The sequence below is a fragment of the Panthera tigris genome, chromosome E2, assembly GCF_018350195.1.
Source record: "Panthera tigris isolate Pti1 chromosome E2, P.tigris_Pti1_mat1.1, whole genome shotgun sequence".
Taxonomy (NCBI): domain Eukaryota; kingdom Metazoa; phylum Chordata; class Mammalia; order Carnivora; family Felidae; genus Panthera; species Panthera tigris.
Window position 1 is genome coordinate 48955198 of NC_056674.1, and position 21886 is coordinate 48977083.

General features: G+C 44.4%; 1 protein-coding gene across 1 annotated transcript in view; it reads right to left on the minus strand.

The window, feature by feature from the left end:
• Positions 1 to 20407: 20407 nt before the first annotated feature.
• The window catches only part of FA2H (fatty acid 2-hydroxylase), a 53028-nt gene continuing 51549 nt past the window's right edge, over positions 20408 to 21886 (minus strand). The window contains exon 7 of the mRNA XM_007099133.3: positions 20408 to 21868. Coding sequence (XP_007099195.2) covers positions 21789 to 21868 — 80 coding nt within the window. The 3' untranslated portion in view covers positions 20408 to 21788. The remainder of the gene's footprint in view (positions 21869 to 21886) is intronic.

Here is a 21886-nt window from a genome sequence, read left to right on the forward strand (position 1 = left end):
CTTAACCCACTGAGCCACCCAGGCACCCCTCAGTTAACTTTTTAGCTCCATTCCCCTGAGAACCTGATAAGGGCAGATGGTCATCTATGTGCCCAAATATTGCTGATGATTAAAGACCCCTGATTGGTAAATTGCTTATGAGCTAGGGGTTGGGAGGGTATGAGAACTATAAATGAGGGATGCTGGGTTCTGTGGCCACTCTTATTACTGACACACCCTTTGTGGTGACACCCGAAGATATGCCCATGGAGTTGTTACAAGAGAATATTGACTCCTGTGTTTCACAAGGCTTCTAAGCCTGGATGGCCCCACACCCACCGGAGGGGAGCCTCTTTCGCTAGTACCTGGGGTGAGAGCAAAGAGAATATCTCCTGGATGACTGTGGGGACAGCTGTGGGGACTCCCACTGGAGAGAGGGATTTGATGCTATCCTCTGCCAAGGCATGTATCCTGCATGCCATTACTCTCAATGCCAAGTGTGGCTTATGGTAGTCCCATGAGTCTGAATGCCTAGTTGGATCTAGGAAAATCCTTTTGCAGGGACACAGAAGTGGTGTCCAGGTATTTAAGTGGAAATGACTCTTAGCCTGTCCCTGCTAAGCAGGTGTGAGGGAAGATAGGCATCAGAACAGCAGGCAGGACTGAGCCTATCCTGTGGTGGGCGCGTGGAAAACTGTCCAGGCAGGTGTAGAGGTGAGCCCAGTGCTAAGGTTAAGGCAGAGAAACAAGCAAGCACAGCCTTTCCGGGAAACATGTGTCCCTTTCCCAGCATTAGTGACACAGGTCGAAATCAGAGTCACCTGGAAGACTGTGCTTGCCATCACTTTGTAGCAGTCTGTCACCAGGAAGCTCGAGCTCCTGATGTTTCCGTGGGGTTCTGCAGGTGCTTCCAAATGGTGCTGTCTGACACGACCAAAAGCATTATATACCCACATCAGTTGTTCGATGGCTATGGACTGAGGGCGAGGGGCCCTGGGACAGGGACGGGAGGCTATAAAACTTTTGGGCACTTTGTTTTTTTTTTAATTTTTTTTTTAACGTTTATTTATTTTTGAGACAGAGAGAGACAGACATGAACGGGGGAGGGGCAGAGAGAGAGGGAGACACAGAATCGGAAGCAGGCTCCAGGCTCTGAGCCATCAGCCCAGAGCCCGACGCGGGGCTCGAACTCGCGGACCGCGAGATCGTGACCTGAGCCGAAGTCGGACGCTTAACCGACTGAGCCACCCAGGCGCCCCATTTTTGGGCACTTTCAACTACCCATAAGTGCCAAGGGTCTTCAGTACTCATGGATATTCCTCTGTAGATGAGCTGTTAGCCGCAAAGCCTGCCGATCAGGGCTGAGCATGATCAGCTGGTAAACAGGCCCTCCGGATGGGGCACTAACAGTGTCTCCCGCAATCCAGAATTACCCCTCCTAAAACCTACTAGTGGGGAGAGTCAAGAAGAATAAACTTTGTGATTTCAATAAATATCCAAATCAGTGTTGCCGAAAATATGATATGAGTGGTACGTGGGATGACACGGTGGGAAAATTGCTCTCCCTTCAATTTTTTCGTCTCTCTGATTATGTCAAGGACAAAGTCTCAGGTGGGTGTCAGGTGTCTTTAATGCTTCTTTAAATTTGCTAGTATCTCCTTTGTACGAAGAGAATGTGGGTCTGAATTACGGACCTCGGGCAGGCAGCGTCACCAAGCCAGAATTTAGCAACATTGTTTTGGCCTCATTTATGGTCACTTATTTGTGGCAAGTGACTCGGCTTTCCAATTTATGGTTGTAATAGAAAATGCCCTTTTCCTTTATTTAGGTTCTTAAAAAGTGAGCTAATTTAAAGAAAAAAATTTAAGTAAATCATACTGGCAGTATGGTGGAGACATTAAAAAGCATGAAAGTGGTCTGTGAGTGGTTGGCCTTTGGGGATCCCTGGGCTAGAGGAAGCATAGGCTACGCATGTGACGGGAGGTCAAATTGCCACATAAAATACAGGACACCTGGTTGATTTAGTAGAAGTATGCCCCAAAAGTGCATGGGGCCTACTTCTACTAAAAAAATTATTTATTATCTGAAATGATGTATATCTGAAATTTTAGTAAACGTGTCTCATGTCATATTTGGGACATAGTTATGCTAGAAAATTATCCATTGCTTCTCTGGAATTTCAGTTAACTGGGCATCTTGTGTTTTTATTTGCAAAATCCAGCAACCCTAAGAGTAAGGCCTAACTCCTCAAGAGCAGCCCTGGACATTAAATTCCACCCTCGGCGCCTGGGTGGCTCAGTTGGTTGAGCGTCTGACTTCGGCTTATCGCGGTTTGTGAGTTCGGGCCCCGCACTGGGCTCTGTGCTGACAGCTCGGAGCCTGGAGCCTACTTTGGATTCTGTGTACGGGGTTATAATCAAAGTAATAAGACAACTTACGGAAAGGGAGCCAGCCTGGGCTTCCAGCCTGTTCTCTCATCATCTCTGGAATTATTGATAGGGGAGACAGATTTTTACTCTGTTCTTGGCACCCTTCCCCCTCATCTGCTACCTGTACAAGCCTGTGGCTGCCCCAGGACCAGGACGATGCAAATACGAGGTGCTTTTCCTTATCGAGCGGTTCCTAGAGCTCCTGAGTTTACAGTACTCCGTGGCGGTGGAGAATTGAGGCAGGTTCACTGATGGAAAGGAGCCAAACACTATGAAGGCCCAGCCTCACTCAGAGGTCCTATTCTCTGCAGCCTGCCTCCCTCTCACTACAGAGACAAACTTGGGTCTGCTGTGCTTCTCCTCAGACTCTCCATCCCCATGTCTCACAGTTTGCTCCCTCACCTCCTTGAGCGGGTCAAGGACCCAAGAGTTCCCATGCCTCCCCCTGGTGGTATTTGCCATGTTGCAAACCTACCTCTCAGTTGTTTCTCTAATGTCTCCCCTACTCAACTGTATCCCCAAGAAGGCAGGGTCTGTCGTGTTCACACAGTGCTCACAAGGAGCTCCATAAATATGTGTGGGAGGAATGGATAACACTCAGGCTTCAGGGGCTGGGGAGGGGACTCAGGCCAGAAGTCATGGGCCCGAGACCCAAGAACAGACACACGCAGAGTAAGTCAGTCACCTCAGCCGCGGCCCAGAAAAGAAACATCACTGGAAGTTTTCCTTTGAGTTGGGATTCCATGCTCCAAAATCAGGTCACTGGAAGATGTGCAGAAACTTCCAGAGGGAATGGAAAAGGAGTGGCTCTGTCCTCTCTGTTGGCAAGAACAGCAGAAAAAAAATAACCAGCGGGAGAGGCCATACTATTTGGCAAAATGCAGTCACATTAGAAAAATTAAATTTGGGGTGCCTGTGTGGCTCAGTCAGCTAAACGTCCGACTTCAGCTTAGGTCATGATCTCATGGCTTGTGGGTTCGAGCCCTGCATCAGGCTCTCTGCTGTCAGCACAGAGTTCGCTTCGATTCCTGTCTCTTGGTGTAGTGACTGCCTGTGTTTGGGACGGTTGCCATGGATTGTCAGCGTCCCCTGAGCTGAGAACTGGTGCTGTGTTGAGCTTGGCCACTGACGGCAGAGCATGGAACCTTTCAGGCGTCTGTGGCAACAAAATCAGCATGGACATAGATTTACCTTGAAAATGTCACGCTAAGTGAAAGAAGCCAGACACAAAAGGCCATACGTTGTGCTACTCCATTTGTACGAAAGGTCCAGAACAGGCAACTCTATAGACACAGAAAGTAGATGAATAGTTGCCTAGGGCTAGAGATGGTGGGGGTGGGAGTGAGTGGGGAGTAACTGCTGATGGGTATAGTGTTTCTTTTGGGGGTGATAAAAATGTTCTAAAATTACATTATGATGATGGTAGCACAACTCTGTAAATATATTAAAAACCATTAAATTGTACACTTTATTTATTGAAAAAGAATTTTTAATGTTTATTTCAGAGAGAGGAAGAGACAGAGGGTGAGCAGGGGAGGGGCAGAAAGAGGGGGCACAGAATGTGAAGCACACTCCAGGCTCTGAGCTGTCAGCACCGAGCTCGAACTCACAAGCCATGATCATAACCTGAGCTGAAGTCAGGGTGCTTAACCGACTGAACCAACCAGGCAACCCTTTATTTATTTATTTATTTATTTATTTATTTATTTATTTATTGTTAAATATTATTTTTGGGCCACCTGGATGGCTGTCCGTTAAGCATCTGACTCTTGGTTTCAGCTCAGGTCATGATTGCATGGTTTCATGAGTTCAAGCCCCACATCTGGCTCTGTGCTGGCAGCGGGGTGCCTGCTTGGGATTCTCTCTCTCCCTCTCTCTGTCCCTCTCCCACTTGCACTGTCTCTGTCTCTCTCAAAATAAATTTTAAGAACTTTAAAAATAGGGGCGCTTGGATGTGTTAAGTGAAATTAGAGAAAGACAAATATCATAACATGAATTCACTCATATGAGGACTTTAAGACAAAACAGATGAACATAAGGCAAGGGAAACAAAATTAACATAAAAACAGGGAGGGGGACAAAACAGAAGAGACTCATAAATGTAGAGAACAAACAGAGGGTTACTGGAGGGGGTGTGTAAGGGGGGATGGGCTAAATGGGTAAGGGGCGCTAAGGAATCTACTCCTGAAATCATTGTTGCGCTATATGCTAATTTGGAAGTAAATTTTAAAAAATAAAAAATAAAATAAAATAAATAAAATAAAACTTTAGTCCAACACTGTATGGGTCACCTAAGACATGTTTGGCAAGTGGCTGTGGCCCATGAAGGCCCAGGTTGCAACCTTGACCACAGCTGGCCAAGCGTATTCAGGATTGTAACAGAAGTTGGCTTCTGTCAATCTCAAATTCTCTTTTCTGTCTTCCCCCTCCCAATGCTTGAGCATCCCTGCCTCTCCAGTCCTCCTCAGCATTCTCTACTGTATTTTCAGCAAGCTGTAAGTTTATTCCAGCCTCCCCATTGGCCTATGACTCAATGAGACTTCATGTTACAAGTGTTGCCTGCCTCAGCGGCATCTGCACTGAAGACTCAGAGATTTTCCAGGCTAGAGGAATTGGGGGGACATGTGTGCTGCCCTATGTAGCATCCGTTTCTCGACTTCCTATTACTGCCCAGGTTTTCAGAGGTTATCTGTTCTTTTCCCTCTCAGCAATGAGTTTGTGGGGCGCTGGCCCCATTCCTGGTTGGAAGTGATTTTGCCTCTCCCCACCCAGGGGACTTTTGGCAACGCCTGGAAACATCTTTGGTCGCCATGACTGGGGGATGGGTGCGACTGACATCTAGCAGGTAGAAGTTGGAGTGCTATACTGCACGGGACAGCTCCCCCACAACAAAGTATTATCCGACCCCACATGTCAATAGTGTAGGGTTTGAGAAACCTTGATCTAAGACAACTCCTAATATATCACAATGATCAATTCAAAACTGGGCGCCTGGGCTAATTTGAGTGGGGAGGAATGTTTGCTGGGGAGCTTCTTGGGTTCCCTACGACAGCCCAGGAAGCCAGCTTCTAACTCTTAATCTCTCTCTCTCTTCTCTGAATATGAGTGAGAAAGCACAGGGCCTTCATCCTAAAGCCTTGGAAGGAGGCTAACCTATGAATGGCAGAATGGAAAGAAAAGAAGAATCTGAGTCCTGAATGACAACATTGAGCCACCGATTCCTCAGTTATAGGTTTCATGAACAAATAGCCTTCCTTATTGTTTATTTATTTATTTTATTTACTAAAAAATTTTTTTTAATGCTTATTTATTTCAGAGACAGAGACAGAGCACAAGTAGGGGAGGGGCAGAGAGCTGGAGACAGAATCTGAAGCAGGCTGCAGGCTCTGAGCTGTCAGCACAGAGCCTGACGCAGGGCTCGAACCCACGAACCATGAGATCATGATCTGAGCTGAAGTCAGGCACTCAACCGACTGAGCCACCCAGGCGCCCCCTTCCTTGTTGTTTAAACCAGCTTGAATCACGTTTGCTGTACTTGGAACTAAAGATTACCGAGTTCAGTAATGAATGATGATAATAATGATGATCACAAATCTCTCTATTCACCTATGGCAGGGTAAGTGCTTTAGAACCATGAGCTCACCATGGTTACCTTCATTTTATAGACGAAGACCCTGAAGTTCAGGGAGGTTGTTGCATTTAAATAAATACAAGGCCACAGAACAGTTTCCAAAGTACTTTTAAACAAAGTCAATTTCAATAGCTGGATGAAGTAGGCAGGACAAGTATTATCAGCATTTTACAGACCAGATAACAGTCTGGAGAAGGTAATTGGTCTGGAACCCAAATCTGGTTTTAAAGAATGAGTTAAGAAACTAGCAGAAGTGAAACCAAATAAGCAACAGTTGATATACTTTTGTTTTTGTTGCCATAGTTATATTGATCTGGCAGAGGAAGTCACAGGTACTAGGGCCTGCCTTCAAAGACTCAATGGATCTTGGGTTTCCCAGCCATTCCCAGTTGCTAAGCAGATTCTCTAAAAGCCATTTCTTGAGACTTCAGGGCAATGGGCTTTATGCCTTTCTCTGGTCCAGTGGAGACAGAAGCAGATGTGAAATGCTGCTCAGGGAATCTTGTGTATTTCAGCTTCCCAGCTTCCAGTGTCACTGAAAGGTCCTATCTTAGCGATAACTAATCAGAAATGATAGGGGAAAAAATATTCCACTCAGCAAAGTGACAATTTAAAGCAATAAGAGTTACAGGAGAAGTGGCGGCATGCTAGGACGAAAACCACATAAAACCAAACTTGAATAAATGAAGGGATCTGTTACATTTTGGGGAAAGACTAAAAATGACCAACCTGGTAATCTTTCCCAAATGTAAATCCAATTTAATGCTATTCTGATGAAACTCCCAAAGGTGTATTTTGGTCATTTAAACCAAATGATCCTAAAGTTGAAAGAGGAAGTTGGTGGAGATAACCAGGATTAAAATAAATAAATGAACAAATACGGGGACTTACCTACAAAATATTAAAATACTGGGGTGCCTGGGTGGCTCAGTCAGTTGAGTGGTTGCCTCTTGGCTTCAACTCAGGTCATGATCCCAGGGTGGTGGGATCAAGCCCCATGACAGGCTCCACGCTAACCATGGAGCATGTTTAAAGATTTTTTCTCTCTCTCTCCTCACTCTGCCCCCCCCACCCATCTCTCTCTCTCTGTAAAAAAGAAAAAAAAAACATTAAAAATTGTAATGACTAAAATATAACTAAAATTATATGACAAAGGTATCAAAAGGATGAAAGGAAATATAAAGACACGTATCCTCTGACTCAACAACGTGAATTTCTAGGAATTTATGCTTTGGAAAAGCTTGGGTAACAGATGAATACTAAGATGTTCAGTGCTATTTATAATAAGTAAAACTGCTGACAACCTTAACAATAGCATGTTCATGTTACTTGCAGTAAAATAATGAAGAAGGGCGCCTGGGTGGCTCAGGTCGTTCAGCAACGGACTTGGGCTCAGGTGATGATCTGGCAGTTTGTGCGTTCCAGCCCCTCAAGCGGCTCTGTGCTGACAGCCCAGAGCCTGGAGCCTGCTTTGGATTCTGTGTTCCCCTCTCTCTCTGCCCCTCCCCTGCTCGCATTCTCTCTCTCTCAAAAATAAATAAACACAAAAACATTTTTTAAAAAATAAAGGAATAAGGTTACTAAGTTTAAAACTGAAAGATCTTAAATATAAGATACTGGTAATGGTAGTAATAATGTAAGTCCATAAAGAAGGGGCGCTGGCCGGCTCAGACGGGTAGAGGAGTCGACTGGATCTCCGGGTGGTGAGTTCCCACGCTGGGTGCAGAGATTACTTAAATAAAACTTAAAAGAAAAAAAAAAAATCCGTCAAGAACTCTAATGCCATTTCCTTCTCCCCTCCAAAAGAGTCTTATCTGACATAGCTTTACTGATGAGACATTTTACAAGTTACTCTCCCCGTGCCTAAAATGGGCCCGGGAAAAGAAACGGGGGCACTCATCGTTGGGAGCTGGAACCGTCTGTCTTGGTAATTTCCCGCTCACAGCCTGGAGTTCGTCTCTCTAGGGGGGCTTCTGCACAGTTCTTCCGAGCCGGGTTCCCCAGGCACCTCGGCGACTTGCACCCCGATCCCCACTCTCCACCCACCCCGCTCCGCGTCTTCCACGGCAGAAGACAGAGACCGGAGCACGCAGCTTGAGCAGCAGAGCGGAGGAAAGGACACCAAGTCGGTCCCGAATTCCAGGAAATGGGGTTGCGGGTCACTCTCGCCTCCCACCGCGCGTTCCCCCCTCGCCACGCAGAAATCCGGCTGCAGCCTCCGTGCCCCGCCGCCTCCCGCACCTGCCGGCGCCCGGGGCCAACCCGCTGACTCACCGTGGTGCCTCCCGAGGGCGTCCGGTCAGTCCCGGGCACAGGTGCAGGAGGAGCCTCCCGCCGTTCCGACCGCCCCCTCCGGTGAGGCGGCCAAACGAGGTTCAAGTCCCGGCGCCTCCTCTCGGCGCCTCGCGGCTTGCGCCCCCGGCAGGTCGGGCGGTGACTCGTCAGTCCAGTTTCTTCGGGAACTGACCCTGAAGGCAGCGCCCGTGCCCGAGCCTCGCCTCCCCGGGCAGTCAGCCTATTGGACCGCTGTTTGGTCCTTAGCTCTGCGGAGGCCACAGCCCCGGGGCTGGGACATGGTGGACAAGGATGTATGACAAGTCTTCTCGGAGCTTTCCACGTAGTTCTTGCTGCCAACCGCCAGGCTCACGGTGCCCAGACTCACTAGAACGCCTTGCTGGGCACTTCAGAGGGAAGGCTCCTCCTTCCTTCCTCTTGCCCTTTCCACACTTTCCCCTCACTTTCCCAAATGCACTCAGTAACTATGTGTAGAACACTGCAGTGCCAGGCCCCGTGCTTAGGGCTGGGGATCAGAAAATGCGTCCAGAGAGCTATTACAACCAGAATACAGTAACCGGAGAAAAGGCTCCTTCGCCTGCTTTTCTGTGCTTGAAGATAGGCCGGTGTGGGTGTGAAGGAAGCCACACACCTAAGGGTGGGTGGGGGGAAATCACTTCCTCCTCTTGGGTCAGTGCCCAGCTTTCTTTTATAGTGCGAGACATATTTTATTGAAGTTAGCTGTGTTTCCAGCTAGAAAGTCTAAGTGATGTCATTCATTTAATCATCAGGCTATTTTCCTCTGCAAGGACACAATCGGATTGCAGTTTGGATTGGGAAGGCAGAGATGGAGGATGTATGTATGGGGTGTTTGTTTATTCTTTTATTATTCTCCGTCTATCGTGTCATCCGTTTCCTTCTTATCTGAGGCTTCCTAGAAGCAGAATCTGAGAAAGAAATTCAGGTACTTGTGATTTATGGAAGGGGGCTCTCAGGACAGAAGTTAGGATAGGGCTGGGGTGGGGGGAAGCTAAGCAAGGACGTGGGCTCAGTGGAGACTAGCTTCATCCAGATTCCATGAGAAGGTCTGGAGCTTGAAGCTCTTAGAGCAAGAGGCAGCTTCTGTTCTGCTCAGGTTAAATCCCATGTCAGGTCACAGAAAGTCTTAACAAACTGAAGAAGATTGAAATCATACCAAGTGTCTTTTCTGACCATAGTGGAATGAAACTAGAAATCAGTAGCAGAGGGGAAACCAGAAAATTCACAAATGTGTGGAAATTAACCAACTCTTTTTTAAAATTTATTTTTAAGTTTAATTTACATCCAAGTTGATTAGCACATAGTGCAACAATGATTTCAGGAGTAGAATCCAGTGATTCATCCCCGATGTGTAACACCCAGTGCTCATCCCAACAAGTGTCTTCCTTAATGCCCCTTGCTCGTGTAGCCATCCCCCCACCCACAACCCCTTCAGCAACCCTCATTTTGTTCTCCATAGTTAAGAGTCTCTTATGTTTTATCCCCCTCTCTGTTTTTATATTATTTTTGCTTCCCTTCCCTTATGTTCATCTGTTTTGCATCTTAAATTCCACATATGAGTGCAGTCATATGACATTTGTCTTTCTCTGACTAATTTCCCTTACCATAATACCCTCTAGTTCCATCGATGTTGTTGCAAATGGCAAGATTTCATTCTTTTTGATTGCCAAGTAATATTCCATTGTGTATATATATATATATATATATATATATGTGGTATATATATATATATATACCACATATATACATTATGTGTGTGTGTATATATATGTGTATATGTGTATGTATGTATATATATGTGTACACACACACACACACACACACACACATATACACACACACATATATATATACCACATCTTCTTTATCCACTCATCCATCGATGGACATTTGGGCTCTTTCTGTACTTTGGCTATTGTCGATAGTGCTGTTATAAACATTGGGGTGCATGTGCCCCTTTGAAACAACATACCTGTATACTTTGGATAAATACCTAGTAGTGCAATTGCTGAGTTGTAGGGTAATTCTGGTTTTAATTTTTTGAGGAACCTCCAGACTGTTTTCCAGAGTGGCTGCACCAGTTTGCATTCTCACCAGCGGTGCAAAAGGGTTCCTCTTTCTCTGCATCCTCACCATCATCTGTTGTTGCCTGAGTTGTTAATGTTAGCCATTCTGACAGGTCTGAGGTGGTATCTCAGTGTGGTTTTGATTTGTATTTCCCTGATGATGAGTGATGTTGAGCATTTTCTCATGTGTCGGTTGGCCATCTTTGGATGGTTGGATGTCTTCTTTGGAGAAGTGTCTATTCATATCTTTTGCCCATTTCTTCACTGGATTATTTGTTTTTTGGGTATTGAGTTTGATAAGTTCTTTATAGATTTTGGATACTAATTCTTTAAATGATCTGTCATTTGCAAGTATCTTCTCCCATTCCTTTGGTTGAGAAATTCATAGTGATAAATACATACATTAAAAAAGAAAAAAGAGCTCAAATAAATAAGGTAAGGAACTAGAAAAAGAAGAACTAAGGCCAAAGTTAGAAGAAGGGAAATAAATATTAGGGAAGAAATAGATGAAATAGAAAATAGAAAAATAACAGAAAAAAATCAGTGAAACCAAGAATTACTTTAAAAAAAAATTTTTTTTAACGTTTATTTATTTTTGAGACAGAGAGAGACAGAGCATGAACGGGGGAGGAGCAGAGAGAGAGGGAGACACAGAATCGGAAACAGGCTCCAGGCTCTGGGCCATCAGCCCAGAGCCCAACGCGGGGCTCGAACTCACGGACCGTGAGATCGTGACCTGAGCTGAAGTCAGACGCTTAACCGACTGAGCCACCCAGGCGCCCTAAAAATTACTTTTTTTTAAAAGAAAAGATACAGAAAATGACAAACCCCTAATTAGACTAAGAAAAGAAGAAAGAAGTTTCAAATAAATAGAATCATAAATGAAAGACACTGTAATTGATATCACAGAAATAAAAAGGATCATAAGAGACTATGATGAGCAACTATGCACCAACAAACTGGATAACCAAGAAGAGATGGACACATGCCTAGGAACATACAACTCATCAAGACTAAATCATGAAGAAATACAAAGTCTGAACAGACCTATAACTAGTACTGAGATTGACTCGGTAATCCAAAACAAAGTAAAGTCCAGGGCCAGATGGCTTCACTGATGAATCTACCAAACATTTAAAGAAGAGTTAACACCAATCCTTCTCAAATTGTTGCAAAACTTATTTTTTGAGGCCACCATTACCCCAAAACCAAAGCCAAAGGTATCACAGGAAAACTAAAGGGAATATCCCTGATGAATATAGATGTAAAATTCCTCAATAAAATATTAGCAAATCAAATCGAACAGCACATTAAAAACATCATACACCATGGCCAAGTGGATGTGCATCCTGGGCCAAGTGCATCTTGGGATGCAAGAACGGTTCAACATTTAAAAGTCATTATGTGATATACCACATTAACAGAATAAAAGATAAAAACACATGATCATCTCAACAGGTGCAGAGAAAACATTTCACAAAATTCAACATTCTTTCATGATAAAAACTCTCAACAAACTAGAAATAGAAAGAAATTATCTCAACCTAGTAAAGACCATATATGACAAGCCAACAGCTAACATCATACTCAATGGCGAAAAACTGAAAGTTTTTCCTCTAAGATCAGGAATAAGGCAAGGATGCCCACTCTCACCGCCTCTATTCAACATTGTAATGGAAATCCTAGCTGGGGCAATCAGGCAAGAAAAAGAAATAAAAGGCATCCAAATGGGAAAGGAAGAAGTAAAATTGTCCCTGTTTGCAGATGACATGATCTTATACACTGAAAACCCTAAAGGGTCCATTAAGAAAAACACTGTTAGAATAACGATTTAGTCAAGTTGCAGGATACAAAATCAACATAGAAAAATCTGTTGTGTTTCGACACACTAATAACAAACTATCTGAAAAAGAAATTAAGAAAACAATCCAATTTACAATCACACCCAAAAAAAATATTTAGGAATAAATTAAGTAAAGAGGTGAAAGACTCATATACTAAAAACTACAAAGCATTGATGAAGGAAATTTAATAAGACACAGGCAAATAGAAAGACATCCTATGTTCATGGATTGGGAAAGTTAATATTGTTAAAATGTCCATACTACCCAAAGTGATCTACACATTCAGTGCAATCCTTATCAAAACCCTAATGGCAATTTTTACAGAAATAGAAAAAACAAGTGTAAAATTAATATGGAATCAAAAGGCCATGAATAGCAAATTATTCCTGAGAAAGAACAAAACTGGAGGTATCACAACTTCTGATTTCAAAATATATTACAAAGGTACAGCAATCAAAACATGGTATTGGCATAAAGGCCAATATATAAACCGATGGAATGGAATAGAGAGCCCAGAAATAAATCCACACGTATACATCTGACAAGGGTGCCAAGAATACATAATAGGGCAAGGATCGTGTCTTCAAAAAATAGTATTGGAAAAACCGGATATCCACATGCAAAATAATTAAATTAGGCCTTTATGTTACATCACACACAAAAATCAACTCAAAATGGATTAAAGACTTAAACATGAGACTTGAAACTAAAACTTCCAGAAAAAGACCTAGGGGAAAATCTTTGTGACATTGATTCTGGTAATGATTTCATGGGTGTGGCTCCAAGAGGCCAGGTAACAACAACAACAAAAATAGATAGGATTATATTAAGCTAAGAAGCTTTTGCACAACAAAGCAAACAACCTTTTCACAGAATGAAAAGGCAACCTATGGAATGGGAGAAAATATTTCCAAACCATATATCTGATAAGGGTGTATCTGCAAAATATACAGGGAATTCCTACAACTATAATAATCTGATTTTTAAAAAATGGGTTAAGGACTTGAATAGATACTTTTCCAAAAAAGACATAAAAAAGACCAACAGGTATATGAAAAAATGCTCAACATTAATAATCACAGGGAAATGCAAGGCAAAACCACAATGAGATATTATCCCACACCTGTCAGGGTGGCTGTTATTAAAAAAAAAAAAAGACAAGTGTTGGCAGAGATGTGGAGAAATTGGAACCTTCGTATACTGTTGGGAATGCAAAATGGTGCAGTCACTATGGAAAACAGTATGGAGGTTTCTCAAAAATTAAAAGTAGAACTACCATACAATGCAGCAATTCCACTATGGGTATTTATCCAAAAGAATTGAAATCAGGATATCAAAGAGCTAAGACTCCTATGTTCATGGAAGCACTATTCACAATAGCCAAGATGTGAAAAAACTCTATCTATTGATGAATGAATAAAGAAAATCTGGTATATACTCACAATGGAATACTATTTAGCCTTAAAAAAGAAAGAAATTCAGGGCACCTGGGTGGCTCAGTCAGTTAAGTGTCCAACATTGGCTCAGGTCATGATCTCACAGTTTGTGGGTTTAAGTCTTCAAATGGGGTTCTATGATGACAGCTCGGAGACTGGAGCCTGCTTTGGATTCTGTGTCTCCCTCTCTCTCTGCCCCTTCCCTATTCATGCTTTGTCTCCTTGTCTCTCTGTTAAAAATAAATTAACGAAAGAAAGAAAGAAAGAAAGAAAGAAAGAAAGAAAGAAAGAAAGAAAGAGGGGCACCTGGGTGGCTCAGTCGGTTAAGCATCCGACTCTGGCTCAGATCGTGATCTCACAGTTTGTGGGTTCAAGCCCCGTGTTGGGCTCTGTGCTGACAGCTCAGACAGAGCCTGGAGCCTGCTTCAGATTCTGTGTCTCCCTCACTCCCTGTCCTTCCTCCACTCATGCTCTATCTCTCTCTGTTTCTCAAAAACATAAAAAAGAAAGAAAGGAAGAAAGGAAAGAAAGGAAGGAAGAAAGGAAGAAAGAAAGAAATTCTGCAACATGCAACAACATGAATGAACCTTGAGCTAAGGTGAAATAAGTCAATCACAGAAAGACAAATACTGCATGACCCCGTTTATATGAGGTATCTAAAATACTCACATTCATAGAATCATAAAGTTCAATGGTGGTTGCCAGGGGCTGGGTTGAGGGGGGAAAATGGGAAGTTACTAATTAAGGGACGTAAAGTTTCATTCAAGTAAGATGAATAAGCCCTAGAGATGTGCTATACAACATTGTACTTATAGTCAACAGTAACATATTATACACTTAAAAAAACTTGTTAAAAGAGTAGATCTCATGTTAAATGTTCTTTCCACAATAATAATAATAAAAGGAAATAAAAGGACTGTAATACTATGAACAAGTGGATGCAAAACAATTAGGTGACCTAGATGAGAGAGATAAATTCCTGGACATGCAAATTACATAAGAGACTGAAGAAGAAATAGAAAATCTGAACAGACCTATAAAAAAGAAAAGTGATTGAATCAGTAATCAAAACCCTCTCAACAAAGAGAAGGCCACATCAGATGACTTCACTGCAGAATTCTACCAAACATTTAAAAATGAATTAACACAAATCCTTCTCAAACTCTTCCAAAAACCGAAAAGGAGAGAATGCTTTCTAACCCATTTTAGGATGCCTTATCCTGATACCAAAGCTAGACAAAGACACAAGAAAGAAAACTACAAACCAATATTATTGATGAATATAGATGCAAAATTCTTCAACAAAATTTAGAAAACTGAATTTCAGAACATATTAAAGGATTATATACCATGACCAAATGGACTTTATTATGGAAATGCAAGGCTGGTTCAACATATAAAATTAATGGAATACTCCACATTAATAGAATAAAGGCAAAACAACCCACATGATCATCTCAGTTGAGGCAGAAAAAAATATTTGACAAAACTCAACACCCTTTCATGATGGAAACATTCAGCAAACCAGAAATAGAAGGGAACCTCCTCAATATGATAAAAGGATACTTATTTTTAAAGTTTATTTATTTATTCTGAGAGAAAGAGAGAGAGGGAGACAGCATGAGTGGAGCAGGGGCAGGGGTGGGGTGGGTAGAGAGAGAATTCCAAGCAGGATCTGTGCTGTGAGGATGGAGCCTGACATGGGGGCTTGATCTCATGAATCATGAGATCATGACCTGAGCAGAAATCAAATTGGATGTTTAACTGACTGAGCCCCCCAGCCACCCTGATAAAAGACATTTATGAAAAACCAACAGCAGACATGATACCTAATGGTTAAAGACCGGATGCTTCACCCCACTTAGATCAGGAACAAGGGGCTCCTGGGTGGCTCAGTCAGTTAAGTCACAGACTTCTTGTCAGGTCATCATCTCGAGGTTGGTGAATTCGAGTCCTACATCGGGCTCTCTGCTGTCAGTGTAGAGCCTGCTTCGAATCCTCTGTCCTCTGTCTCCCCGCTGGTCTCTCTTCCCTCTATCTTTCTCAAAAATAAATAAACATTAAAAATTTAAAAAAAAGGAACAAGACAAGAATGCTTGTCCTCACCACTGCTATTCAACATTTTACCACAAGTTTTAGCCAAAGCAATTAGTCAAGAAAAGAAATAAAGACATCCGAATTGGATAAGGAGATACAAAATTATCTCTGTTCACAAATGACATAATTTTGCATATAGAAAACCCAAAGAATTCATAAAATTCTTTTTACTAGAGCTAATAAATGAATTCAGGGGTACCTGGGTGGCTCAGTTGGTTAAGCCTCCGACGTCAGCTCAGGTCACGATCTTCCGGTTCACTAGTTCAAGCCCCATGTCAGGCTCTGTGCTGACAGCTCAGAGCCTGAATCCTGCTTCAGATTCGGTGTATGCCCCTCCCCCACTCACGCTCTGTCTCTCTCTAAAAAATAAATAAGCATTAAAAAAAGTAAAATAAATGAATTCAGCAGAGTTGCATGATACAAGACTAACACATGAAAGTCAGCTGTGTTTCTATAAATCGGTAATGAAAAAGACAAGAAGTAAATTAAGAAAACAATTCCATTTACAATAGCAGCCAAAAGAATAAAATATTTGGGAGTAAATGTGACCAAATGGGTGAAAAGACATGTATGCTGAAAATTACAAAACAGTGCAGAAAAAAAAAGAGCTCTAGGAATAAATACGTGGACCCCACTCCTCTCCTTCCTGCCAATCTCTTGTAGGTGCCTCTATTTGCAGCCAATAAGCAAGTGAAGACACTGACGCAGTTCACACAGACTATGGCGTGGAATGGGGGAAAGATGCAGAGTGAATCGGGAGAACAAATGGAAAATAACTAGCACATCTCGTAATTCTAATGTTTGATGTCTTTGTCAGTGTATTTCTGTTGCATATTGTCTCTTTTTTTTTTAATATAATTTATTGTCAAGTTGGCTAACATACTCTTGGTTTTGGGGGTAGATTCCCATGCTTCATCACTTACATACAACACCCAGTGCTCATCCCAAGCGCCCTCCTCAATGCCCATCTGTTGCATATTGTTTCCATCAGCTTTTACTCATGGTGCCTTTTTTCCTTGTGCGTTTTGTTTTGTTTTTATTGTGGGTTTATAGTCCTTGGAATTTTATCTGTGGGAATTTTAGGGGACCTTGATTTATGTTGCATTTCTCCACAGGAATTTATAAGGGCTCCTGCTGAAAGCCCTGGGGTTTCACCAGTCGGGAATACTTTACATTAAATTTTTGACCTGGGGTGTTTCAGACCACCCAGTTTGCATAAATTCAGGCTTCAGATCTCCATCCGGGCTGTGCTTGTGGTTCTACATTCTCAAGAGAAACTTTCTCCTCTCCATGCAGGCAGTGCCCTGGGAAGGCAGGTTTATTTCTGGTTCACTCTTACACTGACAATACAGCCCTTTGGGTTCGGTGGCAGACATATATGGTGACCCTGTTCTCACCCTTCTGTCCACCTCTGGTCTTAACCTTAATTGTGGCAGAAGATTCTGTCTGACCACTGTCTCAGCTTTGATTTTGGCCACAGTTACAAGCGGAAGCTCCCACTCAGCTTGTAGTAATTGCATCCCATTTCAAGTACACACATCCATCTCTCTGCTTTTGCTCCAGGACCTTTGTCAAAGAATCTGGTTGGCTTACATGCCTGGACAACTTGTAAGTGAGGAGGGAGTAGACACCCCGGAAGAAATCCTCAACCAACAGGAAAGGAAGCTGGTCGATAAACGTTCCAGCCTCTTGCCCTTTAGGTGGACAATCCTGGCAGATATCCTGTCTGCTTCTCAAGATGACCCTGTAGAATCTGCATAAGAACCTCACATACTCATCCTTAAAATTTAAAAAAATGTTTACTTTGAGAGAGAGAGAGAGAGAGATCTTAAGCAGGGGAGGGGCAGAGAGAGAGGGAGACACAGAATCCAAAGTGGGCTCCAGGCTCTGAGCTGTCAGCACAGAGCCGGATGTGGGGCTCAAACTCACAAATGGTGAGATCATGACCTGAGCCTAAGTCAGATGCTTAAGCAACTGAGCCACCCAGGTGCCCCTCACATACTCGTATGCTCTCCCCCACTTTCCATTTCTAATCCTTCCCAATTCCTCACTCTATTTCCACAATCAACTCCCAAATTAACTACTATGTCCATGTTCTCATTTTAGGGACCCTAAATGAAAATAGGTTCCCCCCGCTTTATGCTTTTGCCAAAACAAGATCTCCTTCTCCTTCTCCTTCTTTCTCCTTCTTCTTCTTCTTCTTTATCGCTTCTTTTTTCCTGCTACAAGCTTATAAAGTATTGGGGATGGAGTGAAGATGAGAGTTCTGGCATTTTCCAAATTTCACATTCAACTTGCAGCATCCTTAGTAGATACAATTTATTCATTGTGCTATTATCACCTCACTGTAAAGAAAGCTCCAGTCAAATCTCTACAGCCAGCATATCTTCATAGAAAATTGGAATCAGAAACTCATCAACATAGTTCCAGGTTTCCCTCAAAAACATCAGATGAGACAAAACAGTAAGTCAAGAGAACACGTAAAGTGCTGGAATTTTACAACCAGCGACATCTGATTTGCAACAGTCACGAAGGCAGTCAGAAGGGGCAGAGCCCCATGCTGTCACCAGAGGGCAGCAGAGGCCAGAGAACAGGTGGAGAAGCAAGACTCCAACAATGTAACCCGTCAGAGATTTGACAGAGACAAGACTAACATTTATTGAAGCCTGTTACAAGTTGGGCATTGTGCTGGGCACAATAAGAAATGGTACAAAGTTCAAAGACAGAGAACAGAAGCCAGAGCCAATGGAGGAAAAGAACGGAGTCCAGTTAAAAGGGCAGTTCTTCAGGTCAGCCAAGAAACGCCCAAAGACAGCCTATCTAGAAGTACAAGCACAGCGCCAGAAATAAATATAATGGCTAGGGCCTGTCCTCTGCCAGGGCAGCTGGCTTGTTGGTACAGAATCAGATAGGGTAAATTGCTCGGATCACTGAATCATTCAGCCTGGATATTTACACCAATCAGAATTTAAATGGCCCTTTGCCTGAGCAAACATTCAACTTTCTTGATGGTTTTGTGTCTGCTCTCACTACAGAAATAAATATAATCACGTGCCATGAGTTCCAGGCTTTCCCATCATGCTATCTGTGTTGGCATTTTGATAATGCCCCCTGCTTGCTTTAGATCTGATCTTTGGCTCATGTCTCTTACACATGATAATAAATTCCCTGACTCTACTATATTCTTTTCTGTACAGTGAGACTTACTGTCTTTCAAAGGCTCTGTGGAAATTCCTAACCCCCTGGAAAGTTCTAGTGGGCACAGGAAGCTCTGGGGGAATCTGTCCAATATTCACCGAGAAGACTTTCTCATTAATAGGTTGGCTTGGTTTTACTCTTTTTTCCCCTAAATCTTATTATCATGCTATAAACTTACTTAGATTTCAGTGTTTCTTATGAGTTTTGTTTCAATCTTTTTAAATATGTTTTTTCCAGGACTTTTTTTTTTTTTTTTTTTTTTTGCTCAAATTTGTTCATCTTAGACTTTTCTCTGATGGACTTACATATTTACACCCAAGCAATCTCTTCCTCTGTTCTTCCTTCTTGTTTCTTCCTGTTCCTTGGGTGCGATGCTCTGCTGTCAGATTTCCGGCAACATCGAGGAAACACAGGTTGTGATTTCTGCTGCTTGGATGGGCCCGATTCCAGGAGCCTGTGGGATGGGTGGCTCGGACAGGTCACACCTGTCTTCAGGCTGGGAGCCACATGGACAAAGTCACCGCGTGGCTGCTGGAGCAGGGAGAGGCAGCAGGGGCGGGGGCTCTCGCCTCGTCGCCAGAGTCTCACCAGTGTTAGCTTTCTTCCGCTTCCCCGTCTCTAGGCAGGCAAATTCACAGCCCACCTCCGCCGGACCGACTGAATTAGACACTGAGGGTGGAGGACTTGGATCTGTACTTCGACAGGTTCCCCAGATGGGAACTGACGTGGCTGAGAAGGCATCCCGGGAAACTACGTTACATCTAGACCGAACTGGCCTGAAATTCTAGTTCCCACTGTGGGCATTTGTTGTTACAGCCTTTCCCCCTTCATTTTAGGAAAGTCGACTGGAACCTCATTTGGGATCTGATAAATTCCAGAAGAAACACCTCCCCGGTGGTGCATCAAGGCGGCTGGTAAGAATGCCGACCCTCCGGCTCCAGCCCATGTCCCAGCAGTGAGGGGAGATGTGGTCTGCGGAGAATTTTAAGACAGTAATAAGACCGAATAAGAGGATAAGAGTTGGCAAGCTTTGCAGCATGGAGCCTGCTTGGGATTCTCTCTCTCCCTCTTTCTCGGCCCCTCCCCTGCTCCTGCCTGCTCTCTCAAAATAAGTAGAATAAACTTAAAAAAAGAAAGAGTCGGCAAGCTTTTTGTCATCACTATGCTCCAGCAAGTCCACACAGCCTGGTCAGTAGTAACATAAACACCCCTCCCTGCTGGACCAACTGCCTTCATCCCCCCCCCCCCCCGTCACCCCTCCCCCACTCCCCCTCACCTCCCCCCACCCCCCCCACCCCCGCCATGAAGTTTGGTGAGGCCCCAATCAACAAGTGCCAACAAACTTTTGTTGATTTCTTTTTCAAGGTTTTTATTTTTCAAAATATACAATTTATTTACACTTTTATGTCACAACTGTAGTTTGTATATTTATTCCAAAATCTTTAAATAACTCCACAGTAAACAGTACAAATCACAGGATCCGTCAAGCTGCTTCTCTGTAGCCTTTACACTCTTAGAGATTCTAAAATGTTTCAAGTAGTAACGGTTTGTGGGTGAGAGGAGAACAAAAACGGGACAAAATGTCTTACATAAGCCTGACGTGTGGGATTAGATACGGCGATCTGAGCAGCTACTCGGTCGGGGGCCAGACTAAGGGCATTTGTATAGTTGATAAATAAGACCCTCGCATGAGCAGTGAGGGTTTTGGTTACGAGGCGGGGGTGGGAACCTCATCTGCTGGGGGAGGTGCAGGGAAGCAGCTGGGGAGGGGGTAAGGCACCGCATGATGGCTCCTTCTCGGCGTGAGGAGGTGCTGGCTGGAAGGGTCCTGAGTGGGGCGGCAGAGGCCCACCGGTGCCAGGCGGAGGTCAAGAATGGCCAGAGACGGGGTGGGGCTCCCGCCCACCGAGAGGCCCCGGTCGCCTCCCCCGGGGAAAAGCTGTGTGATTCTGAAGGCAGGTGGGGAGGTGGCTAGAGAAGCTGGCGGTTCCTCAGGAAAGGGGCCCGGGGTCCCGCCAGTTAGGAGGCCATGCCAGAGGCCCCCCGCCCCTCTGCACAGGCCGGAAAGGGCCGGGCGTGTGGGTGGGGCACGTGTGGCAGCCTGAGGCATCTGGCGGTGCAGCTGGCATTTGTGATTGGGGCAGGGGACAAAGGCACTGCCCCGGGTCTGGAGGTGGCCCATGGGAGGCATCATGTCGTCTCTCTCTTTGTGAGAGCCCTTCATCCACCTCAGTGTTCTCCTCTCATCAGGAGAACAGCCAGAGCCACCAAACCCTCCCCGGGAAGGGAGGAAGAGGAAGACGAGGACCCCAGGCCCCCGTAGACTCACTTTGCTGTTAACACCGGCAGCTCCACCACTGGGGGGTGGGGGGGGGGGTTCTCCCAGGTGGCCCAAGGTGCTGAGACACAGGTGGGTCACAGGCCTGGCCCCAGGGGTCAGTTTCCTTCATTCCCCTTGGGAAATTCCCCATTGGCCAGGTTCTGAAGCCATCCTATGGGCTAAGGCTCTGGACAGGGAAGCTAATGGAGAGGCCAGGACACTCTAGAAAAGAGCTAGACCCTGAGAGCCACCTGGCCGCCTCGTGGACATGACCCTCCAGTGGGGGGTCAGGAGGGGAGTCTCAGGGTCTGTCTCAGTCTTCCGGGTCTCTCCAGCATGCCCCCACCAAGCCCAAAGGCCCGACAAAGCCTGTCCCGCCTGGCCAAGCAAACCTTCTTTGCAGGGTCTGGATGGGGGGTGGGGTGAGGCAGGAGCCACGGCTGGGCTGAGGGCAGGACGGTTGGGCTGGGAGTTGTCACTGCATCTTCAGGTGGGGCTCTTCCGGCATAAGGGTGTGGAAGAAATGATCCCACAATTTAGTGCTGATGCCAAATCCTAGAGAAGGAGAGAAAT